General features: G+C 40.7%; 2 protein-coding genes across 4 annotated transcripts; one reads left to right on the top strand and one right to left on the bottom strand.

The window, feature by feature from the left end:
- HNRNPAB (heterogeneous nuclear ribonucleoprotein A/B) lies at positions 1-7,889 on the top strand. 2 transcript variants are annotated; one of them, XM_060765361.2, is made up of 8 exons: positions 1-154; positions 317-712; positions 2,758-2,926; positions 3,016-3,174; positions 5,033-5,164; positions 6,839-6,926; positions 7,020-7,172; positions 7,251-7,889. In XM_060765361.2, the coding sequence occupies exons 2-8, from the start codon at positions 357-359 to the stop codon at positions 7,316-7,318; spliced, it is 1,125 nt and encodes a 374-aa protein (XP_060621344.2). In that variant the 5' UTR covers positions 1-154; positions 317-356; the 3' UTR covers positions 7,319-7,889. The 2 variants fall into 2 exon arrangements, with proteins under 2 accessions (XP_060621344.2, XP_060621345.2); XM_060765362.2 differs by lacking the exon at positions 7,020-7,172 and having other exon boundaries at positions 5-154.
- On the bottom strand, positions 1,687-23,727 carry PHYKPL (5-phosphohydroxy-L-lysine phospho-lyase). Of its 2 annotated transcripts, none has more exons than XM_060765357.2 (13): positions 23,618-23,727; positions 19,530-19,648; positions 17,764-17,923; positions 16,476-16,550; positions 15,491-15,578; positions 15,280-15,396; positions 14,356-14,438; positions 13,210-13,435; positions 12,635-12,789; positions 12,376-12,465; positions 11,761-11,891; positions 10,685-10,746; positions 1,687-4,018 (listed from the first exon to the last, which is right to left on the bottom strand). In XM_060765357.2, exons 1-12 carry the CDS (start codon positions 23,665-23,667, stop codon positions 10,724-10,726), a joined length of 1,317 nt encoding a protein of 438 aa, XP_060621340.2. In that variant the 5' UTR covers positions 23,668-23,727; the 3' UTR covers positions 1,687-4,018; positions 10,685-10,723. The 2 variants fall into 2 exon arrangements, with proteins under 2 accessions (XP_060621340.2, XP_060621343.2); XM_060765360.2 differs by lacking the exon at positions 1,687-4,018 and adding an exon at positions 10,401-10,495.
- Positions 23,728-27,904: the final 4,177 nt, after the last annotated feature.

Here is a 27,904-nt window from a genome sequence, read left to right as displayed (position 1 = left end):
GGAGGGGGCGGGGCGTGTGCTGCTGCTGCTGCTGTTGCTGGTGACGCCATCGGCGGCAGAGAAGGCTTGACAGGCCGCGCGGGGCTCCGTCTCTCTTTCTATTTTCCCCTTTTGGAAGCGGATTCCGGCGAGGCGAAGGGGGCCGTGACTGAAGGTGAGTGCTGGGAGTCGGCCCGGAAGGGGGGTGGGGGCAGGAAGTGCTCTCCCTCGGCGCCTTTCTTTCCCTCCCTCCCTCGTAGGCCGCGCTGCGTGAGGGAGGGGGAGGAGGAGGAAGAGAGAAGGGAGGGGGCAACTTCCGCTGTTGTTCCTCGCGCAGGTCGTCGTCTTTTCCTCTCTGAGCGAGCGAGCGAGACAACATGGCCGAGGTGGAGAGCCAGTTCGGGGCCACGCAGAACGGGCACGAGGCGGCGGCGGGGGCGGAAGGCTCCGCCGGAGGAGGAGGAGGCGGCGGCGGCGGCGGCGGAGAGGAGCAGAAGCAGCCGGCGGCCCAGCAGCAGCAGCCTGACCCGCAGCCCCTGGGAGAGGAGGAGGACGAGGACGCGGAGGAGGACGAGGACGACGAGGAAGTGGTGGCGGCGGCAGTGGTGTCCGACGCCGGCGAAGGCGAGGGCGAGGAGGCCGCCAAATCCGCCGCCCCGGCCGAGGCCGCCGGGAGCCAGAACGGGGCCGAAGGCGACCAGATCAATGCCAGCAAGAACGAGGAGGATGCCGGGTGAGCGGCAGGGTGGGCGCAGAGCGGGAGGAGGAGAAGGGAGGCCCGCAAGGCCGCTGCCTCGGCGCCGGGCCTCCCTCCCTGGTTGGAGGGCGGACCATAAACCGAGCCTGGGCGAGAGAGGCAGCAGGGGAGGCCCCGTCTTTGTTCTCCTCGGCGGCCTTTTGTTGGCGCCATGTGGCGGAGGGGGAGGGGCGGAGAGGCGCCTGTTTCCTGGAATGGCAGCCCCAGGGATCCCTCCCTCCCTCCCGCCTTTCCCTGCCTGGCTCAAGGAGGACGCAGGAGGACACCCCCCCTCCCCATGCGCTTGGGCCTCCCCAGGGCACTCCTCCCACGTGGCTGCTTCCTCCTTCTTGCACTTTGACGGGGCCAGCCATTAGTTCAAAGGGGCTGGACGCGGGAAACTCGGGTTCCCTTCCCAAAAATTACCAGTTGCACCCTGTATATCAAGCTAAATGGACTTGCGTTTATACTCCCATCTACCCAGATCATTTAGTGAAGTTTTTAGCCAGAATGAAAGAAAGGGGTTTTGTTGTGCCCATAATCATTACATAGGACATCCTTCATCCAGTTTGAGGCCCAGATAAAAATACTACTACTACTACTACTACTAATAAACTTTATTTATATCCCGCTACCATTTCCCGAAAGGGAGTGCAGTATATAACAAAACAATATAACATAAAAATTATCAAACACATAAAATAACACAATTTAAGATGCAGAACCATCTGTAATTAAAACTAGTGAGATACTGAGTACTGAATAACATTAAAGGCTTTCTTTCACTGGATGCCACACTAAATGGTCAGTTTACATGGGGCCTATGACTTGACACTGGAGAGATTGCTGTAAAACTTTAAGCCACATCGAAGTTTATTGAAGGATTCCCCTCAGCACAATGTTAAGACAATGCATTTTTTTTAACCCAAAAGGTTTATGGCATTTAATAGGCTTCAAACTTTGTGTGTGTGTCTTTTTAATTTACAACATCGTATCAGATACAGTATGGTATATATAGGTAATACATCTATATTACCATATATACTCAAGTATAAGCTGACCCAAATATAAGCAAAGGCACCCAGTTTTACCACAGAAAACTGGGAAAACAAACTGACACAAGTACAAGCTGAGGGTGGGAAATGCAGCAGTATATAAACTACCATATATACAATGTGTATGTGTGTGTATATATGTGTGTGTGTATATGTGTATTGCAGTTTCTCAAGTCGCTCCTAACACAGGGAAAACCGTATATACTTGAGTATAAGTCACTGTGAATATAAGCCGAGGGAGCCTTTTTCCACCTAAAAATGTGCTGAAAAACTTGGCTTATACTCGAGTATATACATGGTATGTGTGAAAAACCAAATCTCGTAAGTGGTATCCAACTATTTAGCATCATACAAGTATGACTTTAGGCTCGCCCTCTCAATCTTCATTTTCTTGTAATAATGCTTGAGTCATTGCATTTACGTGTCCTATAGAGAAAATGAAACTGATTTCCACATATTGAAGGCTGGGTTTCGATTACTCTTTCTACTGGCAAAAATGTTAAGCTTACTATTGTTTTTACAGATATTTGTACTATGATTTAAATCTGTGCCAGACTTTCATTATGCTGGTGGGATTTTTTTTAAAGACCAAGCAGCAATCCATTCCCACCCCTCACCCTTAAAAACAAGCCCAAAGAGCAAAACCAAGGAAGGGGAAATGAGAGGAAACCAGTGAATATCTTGACTATATCTTAATGTGATAACATATATAATAGTGACCTGGACAGCTTTGTTGAGTATTTTTTGAGGGAGGGATCCTACTTCACGCAACTGGAGTTATTTTTGGCTAATTTTGAGCTGTTTGGGACAATTTTGGAGGGTGTTTTCAGGTGTTTTTATTTCAGAATTTTCAAACATACCAAGAAGGATATTAAATAGAAAATACTCATTTTCAGATACGTTGTTGAATCATTGCAGTTACCGTGCTTATATGGCCTCTTATGTTATTGTTGTACTAAAGTTATATTTTAAATTATTAATTAACAGGAAGATGTTTGTTGGTGGCCTCAGTTGGGATACAAGCAAAAAAGATTTGAAAGATTACTTCACAAAATTTGGTGAAGTGACTGACTGTACAATAAAGATGGATCCTAATACAGGCAGATCAAGAGGTTTTGGATTCATTCTCTTCAAGGAAGCAGCAAGTGTTGACAAAGTGAGTTTGTAGTGTTGTTAAGACCTTAATAATTTAGTATTTTCATAATTTTCTTGACCTTTTCATCCTGATTTATTATTTGTTTTTAGGTTTTGGAGCAGAAAGAACATAAGTTAGATGGACGTGTAATTGATCCTAAAAAGGCAATGGCAATGAAAAAGGATCCTGTGAAAAAAATATTTGTTGGTGGACTTAACCCAGAAGCAGCCGAAGAAAAGATAAGGGAATATTTTGGAGAATTTGGAGAGGTGTGTATTCTAGGAACAAACTGGAAATCAAAAGTACAAAAACTGAGATTAAATGTACTTTTATTAGAAAAATGGGGTATGCTCTGACTATAGTTGGCTGCTGTATAAGGTAGAGTACATTGAGACATATGTGTTCAATACACTCGGAGCTAGAAATATGGAAGTTTGTACAACTGATGCACACATTCTGTCTAGATTTCTGATTGTTTTAGTTGGTGCTGCCTAACCTCATATGTTATTGCCTTGTAAGATTTAAAAGTCTCCAAGCTAAATTTTCTGTAAATGGCTTCTCAACAAGCTCTATTACTTCATAGTGGGAGAACCTACTGTATATACCCCTGTATGGGTCAACTTCATGTACAAGTTGAAGGGAGGTTTGTAGTTCAAAATTATAGATTTCACTGTGATAAGTCAAGGGTAAAACTTGGAACACAAGCAGGAGTGTAACAGGATGGGTATTGTGTTGTCAAAGGCTTTCATGGCCGAAATCAATGGGTTGCTGTGAGTTTTCCGGGTTGTATGGCCATGTTCCAGAAGCATTCTCTCCTGGTGTTTCACCCACATCTGTGGCAGGCATCCTCAGAGGTTGTGAGGTCTGTTGGAAACTAGACAAGTGAGGTTTATATATCTGGAATGTCCGGGTGGGAGAAAGAACTCTTGTCTGCTTGAAGCAAGTTTGAATGTTGCAGTTGGCCATCTTGATTAGCATTGAATGGCTTTGCAGCTTCAAAGCTTGGCTGCTTCCTGCTTTGGCGAATCCTTTGTTGGGAAGTGTTGGGATGGTTATTGTTAATGAGACCTGGCCAACGATGCAGCTTGTGTGCCCATTTGGGGTAAACGGTACCTGTGAGAAACAAAAGCAACTTTCTTTCCTCCCATATATTTTCAGCCAGAATGACATTCAGCAATGTGAGGGAACCCGAAGAGTATGGCATGCCTTACAGCTGGGGCTTGCCACCATCTCTATTGCTACATTATAACATTTTTAATAGGGACTTAATGCATTAGCCCAGGGGTCCTCAAACTTTTTAAACAGAGGGCCAGGTCCCAGTCCCTCAAACTGTTGGAGGGCCGGATTATAATTTGAAAAAAGCATGAATGAATTCCTATGCACACTGCACATATCTTATTTGTCGTGCAAAAAAACACTTTAAAAATACAATAATTAAAATTAAGAACATTTTTAACAAATATAAACTTATTAGTATTTCAATGGGAAGTGTGGGCCTGCTTTTGGGTGATGAGGTAAGATTGTTGTTGGCTGTGTGCTTTCAAGTCATTTCAGACTTAGGTTGACCCTGAGTGAGGGCTGGGTAAATGACCTTGGAGGGCCGCATTAGGCTCTCGGGCCTTAGTTTGAGGACCCCTGTATTAGCCTCACTAAGCCGATACAGTAAGTCCCTATCAAATATGGCCACCAGCTTCACAAAGCTCATACAGTTAGCATCTATTAAATATGCCAGGAACACGAAGTTTGTATAATAAACTTAAGGCACTATCACTCTTCACTTTAAGGATCTAAAAAGAGCACAGTTGTAATTGTGCTGGCATTGTCATCCTTTTTCCGTTTTAACCCGTCGATAAGTTGACTCAGTGTTTTTGGTTGACTTTTTGGTCTTATGTACTTGTACATATAAATAATATAAGTCAGTTTGTTTCTACACTGTTGTTGCACAAAACAGTGGGCATTGTACATATGAAGCAGATGCTTGAGGTACTCTTAATTTTCTCCCTAAGAGTTGAATCCAGGTTTTGTCAACATGAGAGTACTGTATAATGATTTCTGAGGTTTGTTTTTAATTACTGGCGGTGTAATCGCATGAGTACTTTTAATGATACTTTTATTATATTTCATTAGATTGAAGCAATTGAGCTTCCAATGGATCCAAAGACCAATAAAAGAAGGGGTTTTGTGTTCATCACATTTAAAGAAGAAGACCCAGTGAAGAAAATATTGGAGAAAAAATTCCACAATGTCAGTGGTAGCAAGGTAAGAATTCATGAATTGATGAGCTGGTTAATTTTAGTATTTAAATTTTTAGGCGTACTTGACATAGTGGTATAATTTTTATCCTTCGCCTAGATCATGTTTAGTTCCAGTTACATTAGGCCCATAATATTAGTGAAATTTGAATTTATTTACCAAGTTTCCATTGACTAAGAATGCATTTATTTTACACAGTAGAATGAATGCAGTTTGACACCACTTGAGCTGCTTTTATTTATTTATTTATTTATTTCCTATACTTTTACCCCGCCCTTCTCACCCCCGAGGGGGGACTCAGGGCGGTCTCACAAAAGCATCATTGGATGCCGGCATCATAAAAACAATCAGCAATAAATTAAAAATATTAAAAACAGTAATTAAACGGTTAATTAAAACACGCTTGTTAAAATCAGAATCCAGAGTCTAGTCCGGGTCAGTTCATTGTCTTAAATCTTCTTTCATTTGCTGTTATTACTGGTTGAACGCTTGGTCCCATAGCCAGGTCTTAAGTTTCCTTCTGAAAAATAGGAGGGAGCTAGACAATCTGATGTCCCTGGGGAGGGAGTTCCACAGATGGGGAACCATGCTATGACTCTATGCTATGGAGTTTTGGGATTTGTAATTTGGTTAAGTACCCACACTTCTTGTCCGGGAAGACTACAGACTTGGTAAAACTGCAAGTCTTAGGATACTCTAGCACTGAGCCATGGTAGGTCAAGTGTCAAACATTTCTACTGTGTAGAGGCACCCTGAGTAATTTCTACTCTAGTTGAGATTTACAAGTGGATCTAGGCTACTTTTCTTTATATGACAATGTGTATGGAACAAATTCCCCATTTATAGCCTTTATTAATTTGTTCAGAGATAAAAGCACCTTTTCCTAGAGTGACAATTGCAGATTTCACAGATAATTTCAATACAGTTTGCATAATTTTATTTCAATTGGGATCATCTAAATAGTTGATATTGGACATTTTAGAAAGATTATACATCAAGTATGTTATGGTGAAACTCATGGTTAGATTAACATGGCTGTTGATGAACTGTTGCCATGACAATGAACACGTTAGGATTCGATTTGTGTGTAGAGGGAACATACTGGTACAGAACAGGAGTTACTTTTCCTCTTTGTGACTCATGGGTAATAAGATTCCCATACTGATTTGTGGCACTGCCTGCAGGTACGTGCAAAGTTGAGTAACAAACAAGGTGTTATTTTTCAAAACACCGAAAACAGATGATTCCTCAATCTTGGTCATATAACCCATACACAGCATAGAACTAGTGACTAGAAGTATATTCCTCCACTCAAGTTTTCAGTATATATCCAAAGATTTTAAGTTCAAACCCTCACTTTTCAGACACACACAGAGACCCTGGACCCAATGGCAAGCGAGTAGAATAAATCACTTATGAGAAACAAGAGGCTGGAATTAATTTAATTCTAGTGAACAAATTATTTTTAAAACACACATTGGTGATCCCTTGTTTTCTAAGCTTCTAATACCTTGCTAATGTGGCAAATTTGCGATTCTAACAAAAATATCTTTACATGCAGCTTTTGTTATTTGCCATATGTGTGCACTTTAAATGAGGATTAAGCTCTCTAATTGAATCATTGCCGTGGTATTGGAAATGTCTAAAGTTCGTTCTTTATATACAATGTTATCTTTTCAGTGTGAGATAAAGGTAGCACAGCCAAAAGAAGTATATCAGCAGCAACAGTTTGGTTCTGGAGGCGGCCGAGGAAGAGGTGGAAGAAGAGGTACGTATTGCACGCACTATTTTAGAATGGATGCATTCTAAAACATACTTCTATACTAAAATGGGATTTTGTGGATGGTTTTCCTTTCTATAGCTCAAAGTCAAAATTGGAATCAAGGTTATGACAATTACTGGAACCAGGGTTATGGGAGTCAAGGATACGGCTATCAGCAAGGTTATGGTGGCTATGGAGGCTATGATTATTCAGGATATGGGTATTTTGGATATGGACCGGGCAGTGATTACAGTAAGTAAAGAGAACTGTATTGGGTATATGCAAGCATTACTAAATAGCAGTTTAATGCATTTGATCTCTTATTCATAGGTCAAGGTGGTTCAAATTACGGGAAGGCTCCAAGACGTGGTCATCAGAATAACTACAAGCCATATTGATCAAAGGTATTCAGGTATGCAGTGGTGTGCTCTAAGGGAGGAAACTACTGCATAGGTTTTGTACTCAATGCTGTAGATGGACATTACAATTATGTACCAAAATTAACTTTACAATACATTTCTATGGCCTGTTATGTGTATCGGAAGAGCTCTCTGGAAATGTCTTTAATATTTGCAGATAATAGATGTCTAGAAAGTGTGGTGTGTAAATTTCAGCCTTGCTGAAGATTAATGATTTTATTGATAGGTTAAATTGAAACTGATTTTAAGAGTCTGCTTAAAGCTGCAGCAGCTCTGCATCTAGGGATTGCGTCTTAGAGTGAAATATGAACTACGTTATTCCAGTTGTACAGAATGAGATGCATTTTAGGGAACCAGTGTCACTTTCCACCTTTTTATTTTGTATTGGTTTTGTGTCATACATTTCCTTTAATGGAAGTGTTAATTTTACTGTACTTTTTGGTACCTTTTTGGAATCTAATGTATTGTAAGGTATTTTACATGTGTTCTGATTCACCATGACATGGATATTGATGCTATTCTAGCTTTTGAATAAAAAAGCATAATCCAGTATTGTGTGCCGTTATTCCAGCTATGTGTTGCAGATCAGCGGGGAAGTCCTAGAGTTTCAGCAAAAATGGTAGTGGCTGGTGCATAGTATTTAGGGATTACATTTGTTGCATGTTCTAACCTTACAGTTGTTGATTAACCAAAAAGATTGGCTAAACTGTCAAAAGATTCAAAATCTTACAAAGCTAGGGGGGAAACACATGTTGAAGCTTTTAGCCAAAGCATGCATTTCAGTGTTTGGCTTCGGTGCAGAATTTAGAATTTCAGAAATCTAGAGGGAACCTACATGTAAAATTAGACAGAAGGTATTGTAGTGTTTTAGGTTCTATTTACACACAGGAGTCAATGTTAGATATGCTTACTAAATTCATATTTGCTCTTTTTCCGTTTGTATATATACTAGTTGATTGCTCCTAGAAATCTGGGAATATGCTGAGCACTGTACATTAAAATTTCTCTTTATGTAGATTCTCTACGCATAATATCAAATGCCAAGCTTGAGTTCAGTTAAGTAATTTGCCGGTCATAAATTAACACTAACAACCAAACTGACTTTGTGCTGTTATGTATTTTACTGTTGCTTAAAACTGAAACATTTGCTAATAACAGTAAGATAATATTAAAGCTGACTAAAAGGTTGAATTTCAGTAATACTTTTGTTATTGTCTATGGCAGTTACTCATTCTAAAAAAATTTGTAGTCATAATTTTAAATATTTAAAAAGCAAAGTACCTAGCTAGCTAGGAGTTCCAGCTTCAAAAGGAGGGGTATTTTTTAAAATCCTTGTTTACTGTGTATGCCGAGCTGCTGCAAGAATATTAAGAATATGCCATTTTGAATGCAAACAAATAATGCATCTGATGTGGGACTGCTGCATGTGGCAATGGAGTTTGTCCTGTAGCCATAGCTGAGGGAACTGACCTGGACGTGCGCTTGCGTGGTTCTCCATTGGGTGTATGCATTCTTGCCCTCACTATATCGAGTGCTAACTTAGTTCTAAACACCCGATTCAACTTCTGGTTAATACTGATTGTAGTTAAAACTATATGCTAGCCATAGTTAAAGTATGTGTTTGCGGGGGGGGGGGGGGGAGCAATATTTATTTCAGAGGGTAGGTGGCTAACCACGTCATGCCCTACATGAAGGTTTATTTTCATTCTGTACTATTTCAGGCTATGGGCCTAAATTAGAACTATTTCAATTCTAATAGTTCTAGTGGATGTAATTTGGCCCCAGTTACTTGCTTTCTGACCATTTTATAGACTACATGGTATGCCTGTCAAAGCATGGTAGCTGTTGCAATAAACAGGCATTGAAAACAAAAACTGTAGTTTAGTTTTTTTGACAGTTAAATGATTAACTCCCTGCAAAGAACAACAAAAATGACGTCTCAGTTGCTATTCCTGTTGATACTAACTTTTTTTCTCTTTTGGAGACATGGTTTTATCATGTGCAGTGAAATGTCAGGCAGGTTCATTATCATTCATTTTTACAACAGTACTGTTTTTACATCTATACAAACAAACACTCTCAGCCTTTAGAAAAAGAAATGATAATTAAAATGTCTAATATATTTGTGCAATTATGGAAGGAGAATACAGAAGTAAAATCATATATAAAATAAATCCTAAAACTAAATGTGGGTAGTACTAGGATTACACCATATATTCTTCCTGTTATACAAAGGCAAGACAACATTACCTGGCTAGAGAAAATATAAAAAATAAGTTAATTTTTGCAGCTGTGTGGGTTTTTCGTTTTGAAAGGTGGACTTCTTAGTACCCACCACTGTATTAAACTTTGGATGAATTCCATGCCTGCTAGAAGAAGGCATTTGTATCACCTTTAGATTCTCAATCTGTTATACTTAAGGTGTGTGCGTGCATATTGGCTTGGCTACATCCTAACTCAAAAGGCAGTAAAACCTGGATATTTTTTTTGGCATGGATATCAGTGGGCTTATTATTTTGATGGATCAATACATTTTAGTCAATTACAACCAATTATTGTCCAATACCACATTGAGATACAAAGTGTCCTGAGCTTCTTGGAACAATCATGGGAAATCTTTCTTCCCAAGCCCTAAAAGACAATTCCAAGTAGCCTTTATGAGGCTTAACATTCTTCAAGCACTTCTGGGTATACAGAGGGGAAAGAAAGCTGGTATTTCTACAATTTAAAATTAAAAGGTGGATCTGATCTCCTTTCAGTTGTAGCACAAACTTCATTTTCTTTTGGCAATATCAGAGGTGCTATGCTTTACAATGTAGAATATTCTGCAAGTTGCTGTATATTTCAGATGTTGACATTTAGATGTTGAATAGTTTTTTTTTATCTCATTGCTAAATGACTTAGAAGGGAAGAAAACATGCATATAAGACTGAAAGATGCTAAATTCTGTAATAAAGGGGAAAGCAGAAGTTATTTTAGGCTCTGTAACAGCAAAGTAAAAATGTGGCAACTTGTGCTTTCTGGATATGTTTGCTTTCACCACACTCACTGAAGCATTGCATTTGTACACCAGGGTTGCATACTTTAATACCATCTGTATTATAACAAAAATATAATGGATTGAATTGTGACAGAGTATGGCACCATGTTTGTGATCTGTAAGAGATAGAATGAAAAAATTAAATATCCACATTTTAAAATATGTGGATTATTTTTTAAACAGTCTAGTCACATGCTATTGTAGATTGTGTTGTTGCAGAATAATTGGATACATTGCTATTATTTGGGTTAATGAATTAAATGATTTCCTTCATGGAGCATATGACTTTGTTTGTATCATTTTACCTGAAAGTTTATCCTTTGAAGTACTGCAAATGAACTTCTCTAGGTGTTTCCTTTCTCTAAATCTGCAGAACAATGACCAGAGATTAGATTATGAACATTCTTCTACTTATAGGAACAGCAGTGAAAATGTTATTCAAGTTTCTGAAAGTATTCTTTTTGCCCAGTTTTGGTTTATTGCCTTTTTATGGGAGCACATATTTAAAATGGCTAATGCTAAACCAAATCTAGGCATTGCCATTAGACGTTTCTTATAGTGCTTGTGAACAAGAGTCAGGATGACATGCTATTGTCCTTTACTTGTAAGATTCGGTCATTTGTTGTCAGTTACTTGCCACTTGTATTCTGATTAAATTGAATGGGGAAGAGGAAGAAAAAATAATTCTGGATGAATCTACACTGCACAAATAGCATATTCTTTTTTAATTGATTTTTATTGAATTTATACCCTTGTACATAAAATGGGGGTTCAGTAAACTAAAGTATGGGTAAGTTAGGTAGGGATAAAAAGGAAGGGAGAAGGAGGTGATGGGTAGGATATTCTGATACTATTTTAATGGCCTTGGTGGTTTGCTATGGAACCCTGAAAGTTGGTTTGGTGAGGTACGTAAACTTACAGTGTGCTCCTCTATATTACAACACAAGGGCTTTGTATGTACCTCACCGTACTCCCAATATCAGGATTCCACATGGCAGAGCCATGGGAGTTAATGGTAAAACTCCTGGAATTGCTCACAGTCAAAGCAGCCATACTGTGAATAAAGTAACTAGGCGGAGAACTCACCTAGCCTACTCTTCTCCCTTAAATACAACGTATCTACAGGAAATAGCGGACAATTACTCTTCCATATCCTGTCCTATCTTTTTCATGGTAGGCAATATATGAGCGAGATTGTACACCATTGGAAGAGCATACATGAAATAGGTCTAAAAGGCCCTTAGTGTAAGTAGGTAAGAATAAATTGATTCAATTCCTTCATTAAATGGGTCTAAAGATCAATGTGCAACCAGCCCCCCAACCACTGACCTTCACTGTTATTCAAATATGCACAACAGCTGCCCTGATCCTGCTTTCTTACCTGATAGTATCTGATCAAGTTTTTCTACAACTAGCCTTGCATCTCTTGCATTGAAACAAAGTGGTGGTTTAAATTTCAGTACATTTCTGCCAGGGCCATCTGTACTCAGCATAATGAATTCTTCCTTCAGTCTAGATTTTAAAAAATATTACAGAAAATGTAGTAAAGCAGATAAAAAAAGTAACATGCTATTGTAACTGTAAAAGTATTGGTCAGCTGCTGCCAATAAATTGTCAGTATACAGATTCACATAAAAAGTATACATGGAAACTAGTAATGCCTATTTAGCCACTTGGGACCACATGGCTTTGGCAAGAAAGAAGCTTTTCTTTATGCTCAGAGAATAGGACAGATACAGTTGTGGCAGCCTACATTCAACAGATTGTGATTTTCTGCTTAGCAATATATACGAACTTTCACAGAATCTTTTAAAAAAGTAATAAATTTTATAGTGTGTCTAGTTAAGTCCACCCTAACTATCCTGAAATCTTCAAGAGCCCAAATATAATTGTTGTACACTACCCTTTTAAAATTCTTCCATTAAAGGGTGCCTTTATTCTTTCATTATTTCTGGAATATGAAATACTAGTGGATAGAAGAAAGAATTCAGAATACCTTGTTATGATGAACTCCGCTTCTGTGGTAGCAGGTGATCTTTTCTCTTGATTCTGTACCAAATCTACTCCAATAAATAAGCCAGCACCTCTTTTATAAACAAGAAAGATAAATCAATGAGTCCAATAAAAGCAAATAATTAGAAAATTTAAATTGTGAAGAATAAGCTGGAAGAACAGTGTAGCAAGTAACAGAAAGAAAGGAAGGAACAACAGATTTCCTAGTTCAGTCATTTAATACTAGACTAAAGAGATAATACCTGATATCGCCAATGAGAGCGTGTTTTGCTTTTTGCTGATTGAGTAAGTCCATGAGGAAGCTGCCCACTTGGAGAGCATGGGCTTGAAGCCTTTCTTTCTCAATAATATCCAAGACGGTTATTCCTATTGCACAGGACACAGGATTTCCCCCAAACTAAAGGACCATGGAAAAGAACCACAAGAAATGTCGATAAGCTTTTTGTACCTAACTGCATTAGACTCTTTTATCATTTTAATTCTGAATTGAATGGAGTTTTAATAATAATTTTATTTCTTAACCACCCTTCTCATGGCTTGAGGTGAACATTGCTTAAACACAATAATCTAAAACATTCTATAACATACACATATTAAAACATATTTCTATAAACTGCATATTAAAATACACAGCAAAGATTAAACACAAGATGCAAGTCTAAAATTTGTGATTAGGATTGCCGGAAGACATAGGCCTTGAAATCTTTTTAAAATTTAGTTATAATAAGCTAGTTTAAATTTCGATTAGCTCGTTTAGTTATAAACTGGAAAAACATGTGTTATATACATTACAAAGAGGTTTTTGTAACTAACTTACTGTGTTAAAATATTCTACTCCTGTTGATGAAAATGCCTCTGCAATTTCTTTCGTTGTTGCTACACAAGCAACAGGGTGTCCATTACCAATTGGTTTTCCCATCGTAACAATATCAGGAATAAAATCCTCTCCTTGGAGTTGAAATGCCCAAAAATGTTTTCCAACTCTGCCAAAGCCAACTTGAATTTCATCAGCAACAAATACACCACCTGCCTTGTGTATGTGTCTGTCAACACAGTTAAAAGTCAGAGTTATACACAGATGCAAACGAGTCTGAACAATTAATAAAGCCATGGCTGAAATCATCCATTGGGAGATGTACCTTCAGAGATATACTTATGTCTTGTATCTATGGCCCCTTCCACACAGCTGGATAAAATCCCACGTTATCTGCTTTGAACGGGAATATATGGTAGATTCAGATAACCGAGTTCAAAGCAGATATGGGATTTTCTGCCTTGATATTCTGAGTTATAAAGCTGTGTGGAAGGGCCCTGTGTCTCCAAATGCTACCTGCTAAAATATACCCTTTTAACTGTGCTTACCCCTCCCAATGCAGCTTTTTCTGAGTTGTTGAAGAGCAGGTGGGACAATGTAATTAGAAAAGTGAACACAGAATAGCTTCCTCTCCCTCAGCAACCTGGGAATAGCCCATGTTGGGAAGCAGCACTGCTGAAAATGTAACTTTTATGAGACTTTGGTTTGCTGTGATGGTGAAATGATTGTAGAAGTGAATTACCAGCATTGTAATTGTTGAATAAGATGCCAACCCTTATTTCCAAATCATAGGTTTAGTGATTTGCTTTTTAACTTATGCTGGGATATTATCATAGGACAATTACTAACATATGCAAAATTAAAAGCAAGCACATAATAAAACTAAAATGCCACAGTACAAATAATTCCTGCCAGGCAGCAGTAACTCAACAAGATAATATTGCTGAAGAAAATTAAAATATTTATAGTTCCAGTGATTGCAAGTGAGGCTCATATCATTCCCACATTGACATCAGTGAGCTTTTAAGTTTTAGCTGGATCTTGTGGAAGGTCAAAATCTACTCTAAAAGTCCATAGTATTTTGTGATAAAGCACAAAATAGTTTAAGATGAGTAAAATGCGGTATGAAAGCTAAGTGGAAATACTTACTCTGCAACTTTTTGGAAATATCCAAATGGTGGAATGATTTGTCCAGCAACACTTGGTAAGGATTCCATAAAAAATGCAGCAAACTGAAAAGGTTGATAATGATAGTAAAGGGAGCAATAAATATGTGTGTCAAATATTTGAAACTGTTTCAGCATTTTGGTAAAGGACTCTGGCTGGTGCTTATACAGAAATGCGTTCTGTGCAGCAGCAGGTTGTTTGTCTTGCCTGCTGCTGCACAGAAGAACACCCACCCAGTAACAGGATAGATTCATAAAACCTCACAACCTCTGAGGATGCCTGCCATAGATGCAGGTGAAACGTCAGGAGAGAATGCTTCTGGAACATGGCCATACAGCCCTGAAAACACACAACAACCCAGATACATAAAACGTTTTGGGAGCACACTAAGAATATATGTAAAAAGGGTTTTCAAACCTGGCACATCATTTCAAAAACGTATATGAAACAGTGGATAAACACTACGGCTGGTGTATTATCTGGCATTGAGCCTGTTCCCTCTTTTGGATGTAATCTTAACATAGACTTGGATCTTTGCACTGAAGCTTGAAAGTGATATGATGAGAGAGAATTGAAGTGTCACTTACACTTGGCTCCATAAAACCTGTGGACTTTAACATTTACTATATACTGTATCGTGCTTTCCCATCATTGAGTTCAGTATGATATAACACCCTCCCCCCCCCCCCCCCCCCCGCTTACACTTCATCCTTACAACAGTCCAATATTGTATGTCAGTGAGAAACTTGATCCAGTGAGTTTTCACACTTCAGTGGATACTAGAAAAATGATCTCCCAAGTTTCCTAGACCAGTACGCTTAGCTACCGTGCTATTGCTTCTATGAACATTTAAGAATTAAATCATCCAAATGCAGCCGATGTGACAAAAAGCTCCCTTCATTTTACCTTTCTGCCTTTTTCATGTGCTTGGTCAATTACTGTTTTCACTTCATTGGCATATGCCAAGGCTGGATCTGTATGGTCCTCTCTATATATTCCTCGGTATATGTCAGGAAGAGGAGCCTGCCAAGAAAAGTACAACTACTATTCTGTCCACCTGGGTTTAGGTGAATTAAGCAATTAATTGAAAAAAGGCTAACACTTTTTATATGCATACCACATGGACCCATTCCTTTTGGCCTCCGAGGTTTCTGAATTTATATGGACTTATGTCAATCAAAGATGTCAAATGTCCATGATAAGCACTTAAAACAAAAGACAACGATCAGCAGAATTATAAAGTCAATTCCACATTGTCTATGAGTTACCAAGTCTAATATATGTAGAGCATTCAGATTCCAACATACGTTTGCGTTGCAGTAAATATGTATTACTTTAACCATCATTCCATTATTTAAGGAAGCTTTTATCGCGATGATACCTTCTGCTTCTTTAACATTAGCTGTCTGATTGTAAATGCTGCATCAGCTAAGAATCAATGAATCATAGGCTGTTCCAGAAATAGAGTGTTTGTATTGTTCTCTAAAAGGTTGTATGCACTGCTCCTTGAGTAACAATTGCAATATATGCCCACACAATCCACAAAATGGTTTGAAGGAGTGCGGTGTACTGCCAGAAGATACTTTACTGGGGCTGACTGCAGGGAGCACTCCACTCCTTTGTCACAACCACTCCTCTGGCTTCCCATCTGTAAGTTGCTTTGAATCCCAGTATGAGAAAAAAGATGGACAACAGCAATTAACAGATCTGGGTTTGCAACTACACTGTAGAATTAAAGCAATTTAACATCGGCATTGTAGCTTGGTGAAGTACCTGCATCTTTGGCAGGGAAGGCTAAAGCCTTTTAAAACAACATCTCCCAGTATTTCATAGCATAGAACCATGGTAGGTAAAGTGCATTAATTATACAGTGTACATGCATCCTAGGCCTGGTCATTATACACCCTGCTGTCCTCTTGGAAAAAGCATTATGGAACATCTATATAAAATGGCATTAAGAAACCTCCAGGTTCCAGTTCCCCAATTCCATATATAGGATACATCAAAATCATACTGGACATTTTAACATTCCCTTTAGAAATTTATAAACTAAAAATGGATGGGCTTTGCTTCATTGAAAGATATTTTGAAAGTTTACTTACTGTTCAACAACCATGACGTCTTCATGCTTTGTATACTGCCGTGCTAACCTCAGAGCAAGATCGTTGGCTTCTGATCTAAAATGGAAAGTTCTGCAGTTTTCTCACTTCAGTCAAGTGGTCATTGCTCTAGCTTTACTGTTTTTATCTACAGTTTACAGAACTAAGCAACCAGACTTCAGATGTACATTTTACACAAGAGCACACACAACAAGGGAAACACACAGTGAGCATTACAGTTTTGATCCAGCATATCTGTATGCTTAGTGGCGCCCCCGGTGGTGCAGCAGGTTAAACCATTGTGCCGGCAGGACTGAAGACCGACAGGTCAGAGGTTCGAATCGGAGGAGAGTGTCGATGAGCTCCTTCTGTCAGCTCCAGCTCTATGCGGGGACATGAGAGAAGCCTTTCACAAGGATGGTAAAACATCCGGCCGTCCCCTGGGCAACGTCCTTGCAGATGAACAATTCTATCACATGAGAAGCAACTTGCCGTTTCTCAAGTCGCTCCTGACCCGAAAAAAAGGCTTAGTTTGTTGGGATTTCTAACTAACTGCATGATGAATGAAACTTTTGCTCTGAGCAAAAAGAAAGCAGAATTGTTAATTTTTTTCTTGAAGGTGGTGGATGTGGTTGAGATCCTACTGGTGTGCTTCACTAGTGTAACCATATCAGCTTAGATGGCAGTGGCATGGTTGCAGAAATAAAAAGTACGTAGGTTCAGCAGGAGCAAGCAGAGGTTGTGGAAATTTTCATTTGGTAGGAAAGCTTCCTAGTTCTTCAGTGACCTATTTCTCCACTCCCTGGTTTCCAGCACCGGAATAGTCTGAGAAGCCTGAAAATCACATGACCTGTGGCACAGGGGATTTCCCCCCAAAATTAGCCTTTCTAGAACACTCCGGCTTTGTGGAACTACTCCAGAACCAGATATTGCAGAAATAAGCTGCTTGGGAGCAGACAGTTTTCTCTCTCAGTAGTGGTAATGATGAGCATTACATGAGTGTAATGCCCCAAGAAGAATTTAGCCTCTATCTGCATTCATTTTAGTTAGAAGTACCAATTTTGAAGTACAAGTTAAGTGCTTGATCTAATGAAAGCAAAGTTAGGAGAATCAATGTAATTTGCAATTCCTACTTTCTTTAAAGTATGCTTGTTAATGGGTTGATTTTTGTGTTTACAAGTAAATCTTGCAGAGTTTCATTGGGTACCCACACAAAGCAAGCACAGGACCAGATGCTATTTGAAATGAAAGGATGAAGAGTTGACTGGCTGGCAATGTATTACTGACTTACCCTGAATTCAAAAAATAGAACATACACAGCTTTTCAGGCAATGTCTTAGAAAGTCTTTGCGCATAATCCACCAAATTGTCATGGAGATACCGAGAGTTTGTATTTAGCAACAGATTTTGTTGATGTGCTGCTTTGACCACCTCTGGATGGCAGTGTCCCACTGAAAATGAAGGTAGGATCGTGAACAGAGTATGGTTCCAAGCATACTGAAATGTATCCTACCAAATACTGACACACATTACTGCCCTAAAGCTTATTGTTGCAAGTGATACACATCAGAGAAACACTCCAGTCCTTTCACTAGTTGGGTCCAACACCCCCCCGCCCCTGCCCCCAAACCCAGCCAATGGTGGAATTTGCTTCCTAAATGAACTCTACCCAGACTACCCTTGGCTGGAATTCAAATTCCCCACTGCCAACAAAATCAGAAGAGGGGTTATGCTTTTGTGTACCACCACACTGCATGGCCAATTGGAAATAAACCCCTAAGGGTTATGCAGTGCAGAAGTAAACAAAATTAAAGTACAGAAGTGTGTCCCTTTTCTCCCTACCACAAGCTCATTAACAGTAATTGGTTGAATCTGTTTATGTCTTTACGTCAATACAAAATGTATCTAAAAGATTCACTAATACAACCTAATTCTCTCAAATCACTGGACAGCTATAATAATAATGATGATGATTCCAAAACTGGTGGCAGAGGCCCACCTGAATTTGCATTTCATTATTTTCTGCTTAAGTAAAGTATCCTTCATGCTGGTTCTGGGTTTTTCCTTGGGCTTGACAGTTACCTGTCAGTCATTCTTACTAGGGGAAAAGCCCTTACCACCTTCCCAGTATTGTCCTGCCTCAGCTGCAAAGCAGGACTGGAGTTTAGCACTACGGCTAAATTTGAATTGAATGAGATTCTAAACTAGACTAGGTGAGATTCTTTTGAGGGGCTACTGAGCAGTACTACCAATGCGGAAAACCATTTCTGTTCTGAAATCCTGAATTGTAAGAAGATAGTTCTTTGGGACTACTGAACAGAACAACCCTAAAAGGGACATCAGTTTCAGTTTTAAGAGTTCTGAATTGTGAAAGCCACTTGGGCCTCTCCCATCTTCTTTTGCCGGCACACTACAGGATTGTCAAATTTGCTTCACGGGACACATCTGCAATAGGTGTCCTGATTGTTACTTGTCCTGGGTGGTGACTGTGTAGGTACCAGTATGAAGGATTGCCTTCCCACACTGCAGGAAAATGGAACATTGGTACTCACTGCAAAAGTTTCTCTTCTGTAGTGGTGGGGAGGGAAGAAATAATCCTTCCCACTCTAGTTGGTGGGTGCATTTTGTCTTATGCAGCTGGTAGTATATTTTTGTTTGTCCAGAGCTTTGTCACTCTTGCTGGGAAGATGAGACTGGTCTCCCCCACCCACCTTTCAATAATAGCCCTGCCTGTCTAGTATGAGGCAGGAGTCGGACGAAACGTGAAGGATTCTCCCCACAACTGCAGAAAAGAAAACTTCATGGTGAGCATCATTGTTCCATCCTTCTTTTAAGGGCAAACATATGTCTTCCAGGTTCAAAACTGGTTATGATGGTGCAGGGATACATAGTAAAGAGTGTGTAGACTACCACACATACTTCAGACCCGGTCTGTTTTTCAATTTGGATTGCCCGCAGCAGAAGCATGTTTTTGCATGCAAAATAGGCCATCACTTAACTACAGTATGAAACATATATCCTGGGACTGAATGAACTTATAAGCATTTCAATACTTGCCATGAGCAACGTTGTTGATGCAGTCAAGGTATTCATTTCCATGTTCATCATACATATATTGGTTCTTTGCCTTCACAATCTTCACTGGGTCTTCTGGGAAAAAAAGCCTACAGGAGGATCTAAGGAAGAAGAGTGAAATAGTAAGACGGCCTCCAAACCACTTGCTTATATTTTTGTTTCTTACCTTTTTTTGTTAGCATTTTCATACCTGGAGCTAAAAGCAATGCTGCTTTAAAATGGACCTTTTAATGGCTTCTTAACTAACCAGTCCTCCTCTAAATGAATCCTATGGGAATTCTCTGTGCTGTGAGCCTAAACCTTGTGTCAAATTTAGGTGCACTAAACAGGAAGGACTATTTTACTAGGAAGCTCTAAAAAAAGGCAATGTTGCTAAAGGATCTAACCCTAAATTTGGAAAACCTGCAATAGGTTCACCTTAAGGTCGCCATTAGGCAAAACGACTTGAAGGCACACCACAAAAAAGGTGACAAAATAGAACTCCACAAGTATAGACATACCATATAAGAGGCCCTATACCTGATACTTGCCAACCACAGCCATATTTGTGGCAGACAAAAGAACAGGGTTTCAGATCCATTGAGGTGTCCATACCACTAGTATATATTTCTCCTGTAGATTAACCAGGCAGAATTGTTGCTCCTCCCCATGGAGGCCAGGAAAAGAACATTTTCAGCCTGAAGGCTATATTCATTTGTGGTTAACCTACAGGGGGGGAAAGCACACAACTGCTGAGGAAAACCAGAAATCTACATGTCTCTCCTTGCCCAGCTCTGCTTCCTTTATCACTTTCCCCAACCCTGCTATAGGTACTCCCACATTGTTGAATATATTAAAAGCTAGTAGTTGCATTTCAGATCCAATCCAGGAAGAAAGGGGGAACTAATGCAAAATTGTGCATTGTCCACCTTTTTTGCTGCTTGAAGTTTGCTCCAGATAAATATCATGTTATGCATTTATTTGTTACATTCATGCCATGTCTTTCTTCCATGGGCTCCCATGCACTGTTCTCTTCAAGCACACAGGCCAAACAAGTTCAACTACACCCCATGGCTCCAGACTGTAATTAAAGGCACCCTTGTGTCAAATCAGTAGTTTCCTCTGCCTGCCATCTGTGCCTATGAAATGGAGAATAAATGTGCTTTGTAGGGTTGCAAGTGGTAAGCCAGTCAAAACTGCACCTTTGCAGATAAAATGTGGTTCTGGAGTATCTTCAAAATGCATATTAAAGGGGAAATGTGACCCTTATCCAAAACCAGTTGCAAACCTCAACCAAGACCAAAAGGTTCCCCTATCAACAATACTTTCATCTTGTAAAGTTGAAGTTTGTGTGCTCAAATACAAACCAAATTACTTCCAGAGACCTGAAAGTTTCTACTGCCTTCCTACAATTAATCAATGGAAATGAGATACTGTTGTCTGCATTCAACAGCTGTGTATTTTCTGATTTATTGTGATCCTATTGTTGATTTGTTTTGCAAAATATGTTCAGAGGGGGATTATCACTGCCTTCCTCTGAGGCTGAGAGAGTGTGAATTATCCTCAATCACCCAGTGGATGTCCATGTCTGAGCAGAGAGTTTAATCTTGGTCTCCCAGAGTTTTTGTTCAGTACTCCAACTACTACTACATGCTAGCATACTACAGTACTCCAGTCCAAATCTACAGATAACCACCTCCAAGTCCAGCACCAAAAGGCTGTATAAGCAGATACCATGGTGGATTGCACCAAAAGTAGCTGACAGTCAATAGAGTTGCACTCCCCTGTTGCTCTCCTGGCAAAGGTAAGTGATTGTAGCCTGGAAACTGAGCCTGGAAACATCTATTCATACAAAATTAAATACTGCCCTATCCCTAAAGTCATTGCAGAAACCTATATTTTGCCCTACTTGTGAATTCCTCTTTCATAAGGTCAAAAGCCTGATATTTCAAGGGGCTGTGATATTTCAAGTCCGGCTGAAAGTGCTTTCATAGCCTGCTTAGTTTTCACCAGAAGCTTAATCCCTGCTCTCTAACACTGAGTATTAACACCTGGTCCTAAATCCCGTGCTTAATCTTGATTTGAGCAAATCCATTGAATTGTGTGAATTCACCTACATGTTCCAGCTGTGTAATGTTAGCTGAAACATACGCATGTGGCTGAGCTGCAGGGATTTCTCAGGAGACTGGGAGTGAATGTCCAAAGGAGTTGCTAACCCAGAACAGAAAGCTACTGTGTTCCAGAAGTACAGAATATGAATTCATCCGTAAGTTTAAATTTCTTTATTTCAAACGATAGTAGAGGACATGTTGGTATGCAGGGGGCATTAGTTAACAAGAGGCAGTCACCATTAAAGGAGCCCTCCAGATGTTGTTAAACTGCAGTTTCTAGCACTCTTGCTGTTAATCACGCTGGGGCTTGCAACAACATCTGGAGCTGCCCCAAAATAACAATTCTAATAAAAGGGAAATTCTCTTTGATGGTTACATTTGCTTGACTTATGTGGGTTTATAACATGCCCCTGCCCCTGACTTTTATAGCATTTCTCAATAGTTGGGAGTATTAACTAGAACTGGCAAGTCAGTCTATACTTAGCTCAATCCTATTGAGTGAATGGCTCTCCTCTAGTTAGAAGTAACAATAGGATTTGGGCAAATGAGAATTTATTCAAGTGTCAGAAGCGAATTGAGAATATTCTGCAAGTCACTTCTGGTGTGAGAGAACTGGCTGTCTGCAAGGACATTGCCCAGGGGCGCTCAGATGTGTTACCATCCTGTGGGAGGCTTCTCTCATGTCCCAATAATAATAATAATAATAATAATAATAATAATAATAATATACCAGGTGACAGTTGCACTGAGGAAAAACAACAGGAAAAACTCAGCCATTATCAGTACAGGTGGTCCCTGTGGTCATTGGCACACTGGGTGCCGTGCCAAAAGACCTCAGCCGGCATTTGGAAACAATAAACATTGACAAAATCACGATCTGTCAACTGCAAAAGGCCACCTTACTTGGAATTGCGCACATCATTTGAAAATACATCACAGTCCTAAACGCTTGGGAAGTGTTTGACTTGTGATTTTGTGATACAAAATCTAGCATATATATCTTGTTTGCTGTGTCATACTGTGTTTCTGTGTCAGTAAAATAATAACTTTATTTTTATACCCCACCTCCATCTTCCTGAAGGGACTTGGGGCGGCTTACACAGAACAGTTAAAAACACAATGTGTATCAACAAAATAATAACAAAAGCAATATAACAAAATAAAAACAACACTAAACAGTGTATATAACGGACGTCTTATCAGCCCCACACGGGAAGCTGGGGCTGATAGATGGAAAATCACCCTGTTTCGTAAATTTGAACTGCCGACCTTCAGGTCAGCAGTTCAGCTGGCACAAAGGTTTAACCCACTGTGCCACCTTGGCTCCCTTATTCAAGATTGGGGTGAGTTTACTTGGCAATCAGGAATGTTCCTAAATTGTCCATGAGATTGTGACAGCTTTTTCTTCTGATGGATGGTTCAGTGTAGAAAAAATTGAGGTTTTGTACAGAGAATTATTAGAAATATTGTGCATAGGGGTATAAGATATATATGAAACAGAAATGGGTTATGCACTTGGACTTGGATCCCCTCGCCAAGGGTTTCGGGCAAGGGGTGCTCAACTTACACCACCAAAACTACATCTTGCTGGGACAACACTTGAGAATGGGAAAGGCGAGAAGGCAATGGGATGCAACCACATTTTAAACTTAAGATGCATCTACACCATAGAAATGATGCAGCTTGACACCACTTTAACCGTGCCTGGCTCAATGCCATGGAATCATGGGAGTTGTAATTTTCTATGGTCTGTAGCAGGCACAGGACAAACTTTCTACTGCAGCCATGGAAGGCACCAACCCCCCCCCCCCCCCTTAAAATATTCTGGTACTGGAAGCTAAGCAGAGCCAGCCCCGGTTAGTCCTTGACTGGCGGAGGAATAGACTGTGAGCTACAGTTCAGAAGAAGGAAGTGGCAACAAGGTAAAGGCGCCCTCCCGACTTTCCCCCCTGCAAGCCCGCCCCCTCCCCCATTGCTCACCCAATGAGCTGCTTCCGCAGGGCCAGGGTCTCTTGGCGGCTGCGCGTCATGGCTGATCGAGGGAGGGAGGGAGGGAGGAAGGAAGGCAGGAAGCCCACAGAGAGGGAGGAGCGGCCGCGGAAGGTCGCCAAGCGGAAGCGGGAAAAGGAAAGGCCTTTGAATGCCCTTTTCCCCCTTCCTTCCGAGGCGGCGCTCAGGAATCCTTCCTTCCGAGGTGGCGCTCAGGAATCCAGCTCTTTGGGTGTTTTTGCCATTGCACGACACAAAAATCCACTGCCAATCGCTTTTGGCACCACTTTCTTGAGTGCACAGCTCCCAACTGCAGCAGCTCGGTACTTTGGAATCCTGGGAGCTGTAGTTCGACAAGGTCTCGAGCCCCCTGTTGCAAAGAGTCGTGGTGCCTCAGCAAAAGTGCAAAACCAGGCACCCTCAAACTGCGGCCCTCCAGCTGTTGGGGCCTTCGACTCCCACAACGCCTGACAATTGAACAAGCTCGTTAGGGCTTCTGGGAGTTGGAGGCCCCAAACAGCTGGAGGGCTGCAGTTTGAGGGTGCCTGTACAAAACCCTCAATCCCATAGCACTGAGCCAGTTCAAGTGGGGGCAAGCCACAATTGAAAAGAGATATTGACAAGCTGGAATGTGTCCAGAGGAAGGCGACTAAAATGATCAAGGGTCTGGAAAACAAGCCCTACGAGGAGCGTCTTAAAGAGCTGGGCATGTTTAGCCTGAAGAAGAGAAGGCGGAGAGGAGACATGATAGCCATGTACAAATATGGGAGAGGAAGTCATAGGGAGGAGGGAGGAGGCTTATGTTCTGCCCTGGAGACTAGGACATGGAACAATGGCTTCAAATTACAAGAAAGGAGATTCCATCTAAACATTAGGACAAACTTGTCTGTGAGAGCTGTTCAGCAGTGGAACTCTCTGCCCCAGAGTGTGGTAGAGGCTCCTCCTTTGGAAGATTTTAAACGGAGGCTGGCTGGCCATTTGTCAGGGGTGCTTTGAATGCAATTTTCCTGCTTCTTGGTGGAATGGGGTTGGACTGGATGGCCCATGAGGTCTCCTCCATCTCTATGATTCTATGATTCATCCTGCAGTGTAGATCAGGCATGGCCAAACTTGGAACACCTGGAGAAAGGCCCAAGTTTGCCCATGCCTGGTGTAGATGCACCCTGGGACTTGCCCTCAGGGGATTTTTCTGCCTAAGGACTATAAAAGGGCCTCAGATGCTGCCTGTTCTTGGAGGCTTAGCAGGGTCAGCCCTGGTTAATACTTGGGCGGGAAACCCCCAGTGAATAGCACCTGCTGTAGGTTATTTTTCGGAGGAAGGAACTGGCCAAGTCCCCCTAGGGCAGTGATTCTCAAGCTGTGGGTGCCCAGGTGTTTTGGCTACAACTTCCAGAAATCCCAGTTTTCCAGCTGTTAGGATTTCTGGGAGTTGAAGGCTAAAACATCTGGGGACCCATAGGTTGAGAACCACTGCCTTGGGGCCTCATCACACTAGAGCAGTGGTTCTCAACCTGGGGTCTCATTTTGGGCTTATTGGCCAGTATGAAAATAGTGGAATGAAAAGGACCCCAACTATCTTGAAAGGTATAATATTATGAGTAAGAATTGGCACCACTTTGGGCAGTGCTCATTGGGAATGTGTGGCCTTCCAGAAATGATTTTTCTCTTGTACTTTCCAATCTCTTGTCAGCCTAGAGTGACCCCATGAATTTCACTGGGTCTTTTTAGCTGAGGAATACTTTTAAGCGCTTTGGCATTGCCATCTATAGCCTCCAGCAGTATGTGGCCTTCACAGAACTTTAGACTCCTTTGGAACAGAATTGACCTTGAGATCACTCACTGTACACTACTTTCTGCATACATAATTGAAATTCTGAGTAGCACTTCATGCATCTGAGGAATTGGACTATTGTCCACAATAGTACATTCTGTAATAAAATGTATTAATTTTATGGTGCTACAGAATTCCTTCTCATTTTCATATTTTAATGTTTTTTTTTCTTAAACCATTTGAAGACAAGGCAGTAAAATTATATGGAAAGTTGGTTTTGCAGGAACCATTCTTATTGTTAATCATGTTATTTAATGCTCATCTGCATGTTTTCAGGAATCCGACATTGCCAAATACAATATATTGTCCAATGTATAATTTAAAAATAATTTATTTAGGATTAAATCTACCTGAATAGAATGGGCGTTAACTATCAAATAAAGAATGCCCATGTACATCAACTGAGCAATGCAAGGCTGTAATTATATGGAAAGGAGGGTTGCGTTCAAAAAAGCAAATTGTTGCAGATTCCTGCTTCTGCTTTAGCAGACTCATCCTACAAATGTTTATCAAGGGCTATTCAGTCTAACTGCTGCAACACGCTCTACATGGGGTGGCCTTTGGAGACTGTTTGGAAGCTTCAATTGGTCCAATGGACAGCAGCCAGATTTCTCATTGGAGTGGCATATAGGGAGCACACAACCCCCCCCCCCCAATTGCGTCAGCTCCACTGGCTACCGATTCAAAATGCTGGCTTTAGCTTATAAAGCCCTAAACAGCTCCAGCACAACTTACCTGTCAGAACATATCTCTCCTTATGAAGCAGTTAAAGCATTAAGATCTTCTGGGGAGGCCCTGCTCTTGGTCCCACCCCATTTGTAAGCACAACTGGTGGGGATGAGAAACAGGGCCTTCTCGGTGGTGGCCCCACAGCTATGGAATTCCCTCCCCTGTGATATTAGATTGGGCTCCTTCCTGGTTTTCAGGGAAAAAAGTAAAGACATGGCTTTGGAACCAGGCATTTGGGGAGTAGTGCAATATGGAATTGGCATGATGTAGCAGCATGTATGACGACTTCAGGTCTCATGTTTTTAACAGTTCTAATTGTATTTATTTCATTATCTGTTTTATTGCTAAAGTAATTGTGTTTTATTGTGTTGCATATTTGTTTTGTTTATGTGGCATTGAATATTGCCATACTGTGAGCCGCTCTGAGTCCCCTTCGGGGTGAGATAGAGCAGGATAGAAATATAGTAAAAAAAACAAAAACTTTATGCCATGCAGGAATATACAACTAAAGCACTTATGAAAGATGCCCATTCAACGTGTTTAAAGGTCTACCACCCACTAAGATAATCTATTTCTCATGTTTAAGTGGAATGTCTTATCTTGTAATTTGTATCCATTGATTCAAGTTCCCCAAACAAATGAGCTCCATTTTCTACGTGACGTCCCTTCTGATATTTATGGATAGTCATCATGTCAGCTCAGGTGTTCCTCATAAGGCTTGGTTTCCAGATCTTTGATCATTGCAGCTTGTTAATACTATTTTTGGACTTCATTGAGGACACTGGAAAAACTCAGTGTGAGCTTGTTAAAGCTTTTTTCCCTACACTTAATAAGTTTATGTAATACAAGCTTTGCCCTCCCCACTTGTTCGAGACTGAATGTACATCTCCCTCTGGTGGTCACTCTGTTCCATAGGAATCTCTGTTACAGTGGACTCCTTTAGTTGCTTGTGCTTCCTCTGAATATTTTTGGTATTCTGCACTCCTCAGGATTACACCCAGTCTCCCAATTATGTGAGTAGTGTTTTTCTGGCTTGAAACATTCCTAATATAAATTAAGTGTGGGCAACTATGCCCCTTCGTGAGTTTGGATTGCACCCTTTACCTTTAGCTATGCTGTCCAGAACTGATGGAAGTTGCATTCCAATATCTTGTGAGCCAAAGTTGCTTATCCTTGGTGTATACTGTATAGAATACTTTAAGATATCCAGTGCCTGCGATCCGACATTCCCTCAACATGTCTTAAACATTTAAATGTGCAGCTATGCTGTGGTACTATTACTGGCCATCTGCAAGGACGTTACCCAAGGAATGCCTGGATGTTTGATGTTTTACCATCCTTGTGGGAGGCTTCTGTCATGTCCCTGCACGGGGAACTGGAGCTAACAGAGGGAGCTCAACCCACTCTCCCCGGGTTCGAACCACTGACCTGTCAGTCTTCAGTCCTGCCAGCACAAGGGTTTAACCCATTGCGCCACTGGGGGCTCCATTCAATACCATGTAAAATAGCAATATTGTACAACTAATGCCGATGACTGGGCACCATTGAGTAATGCAGAATATGCACTGTGCAACCACTGGTTTGAAGTCTGGGTAAGAGCTCAACTGGATGGAAAAAAACCTGTTAATCTTAACCTAAATGCCAGAATGGGACCACAGTTCTGGTTGTGTATGCTGAGGGCTAAACAAGAGAGAAATGACAAAAGCCATAGTAAAAAC

Source organism: Anolis sagrei, chromosome 2 (genome assembly GCF_037176765.1).
Source record: "Anolis sagrei isolate rAnoSag1 chromosome 2, rAnoSag1.mat, whole genome shotgun sequence".
NCBI lineage: Eukaryota > Metazoa > Chordata > Lepidosauria > Squamata > Dactyloidae > Anolis > Anolis sagrei.
Note: the sequence above shows the minus strand (reverse complement) of the source record. Positions and strands in the feature narration are given on the sequence as shown.

Coding starts and splice junctions, on each gene's coding strand:
- HNRNPAB (XM_060765361.2), top strand. CDS start 357: ATGGCCGAGGTGGAGAGCCAGTTCGGGGCCACGCAGAACGGGCACGAG. Junction 713..2,757: donor AAGAACGAGGAGGATGCCGG/GTGAGCGGCAGG, acceptor ATTAATTAACAG/GAAGATGTTTGTTGGTGGCC. Junction 5,165..6,838: donor ACAATGTCAGTGGTAGCAAG/GTAAGAATTCAT, acceptor TTATCTTTTCAG/TGTGAGATAAAGGTAGCACA.
- PHYKPL (XM_060765357.2), bottom strand. CDS start 23,667: ATGACGCGCAGCCGCCAAGAGACCCTGGCCCTGCGGAAGCAGCTCATT. Junction 15,579..16,475: donor GACGTCATGGTTGTTGAACA/GTAAGTAAACTT, acceptor TTTTGTTTTAAG/TGCTTATCATGGACATTTGA. Junction 10,747..11,760: donor ACTTGATCAGATACTATCAG/GTAAGAAAGCAG, acceptor ATTGTTCTGCAG/ATTTAGAGAAAGGAAACACC.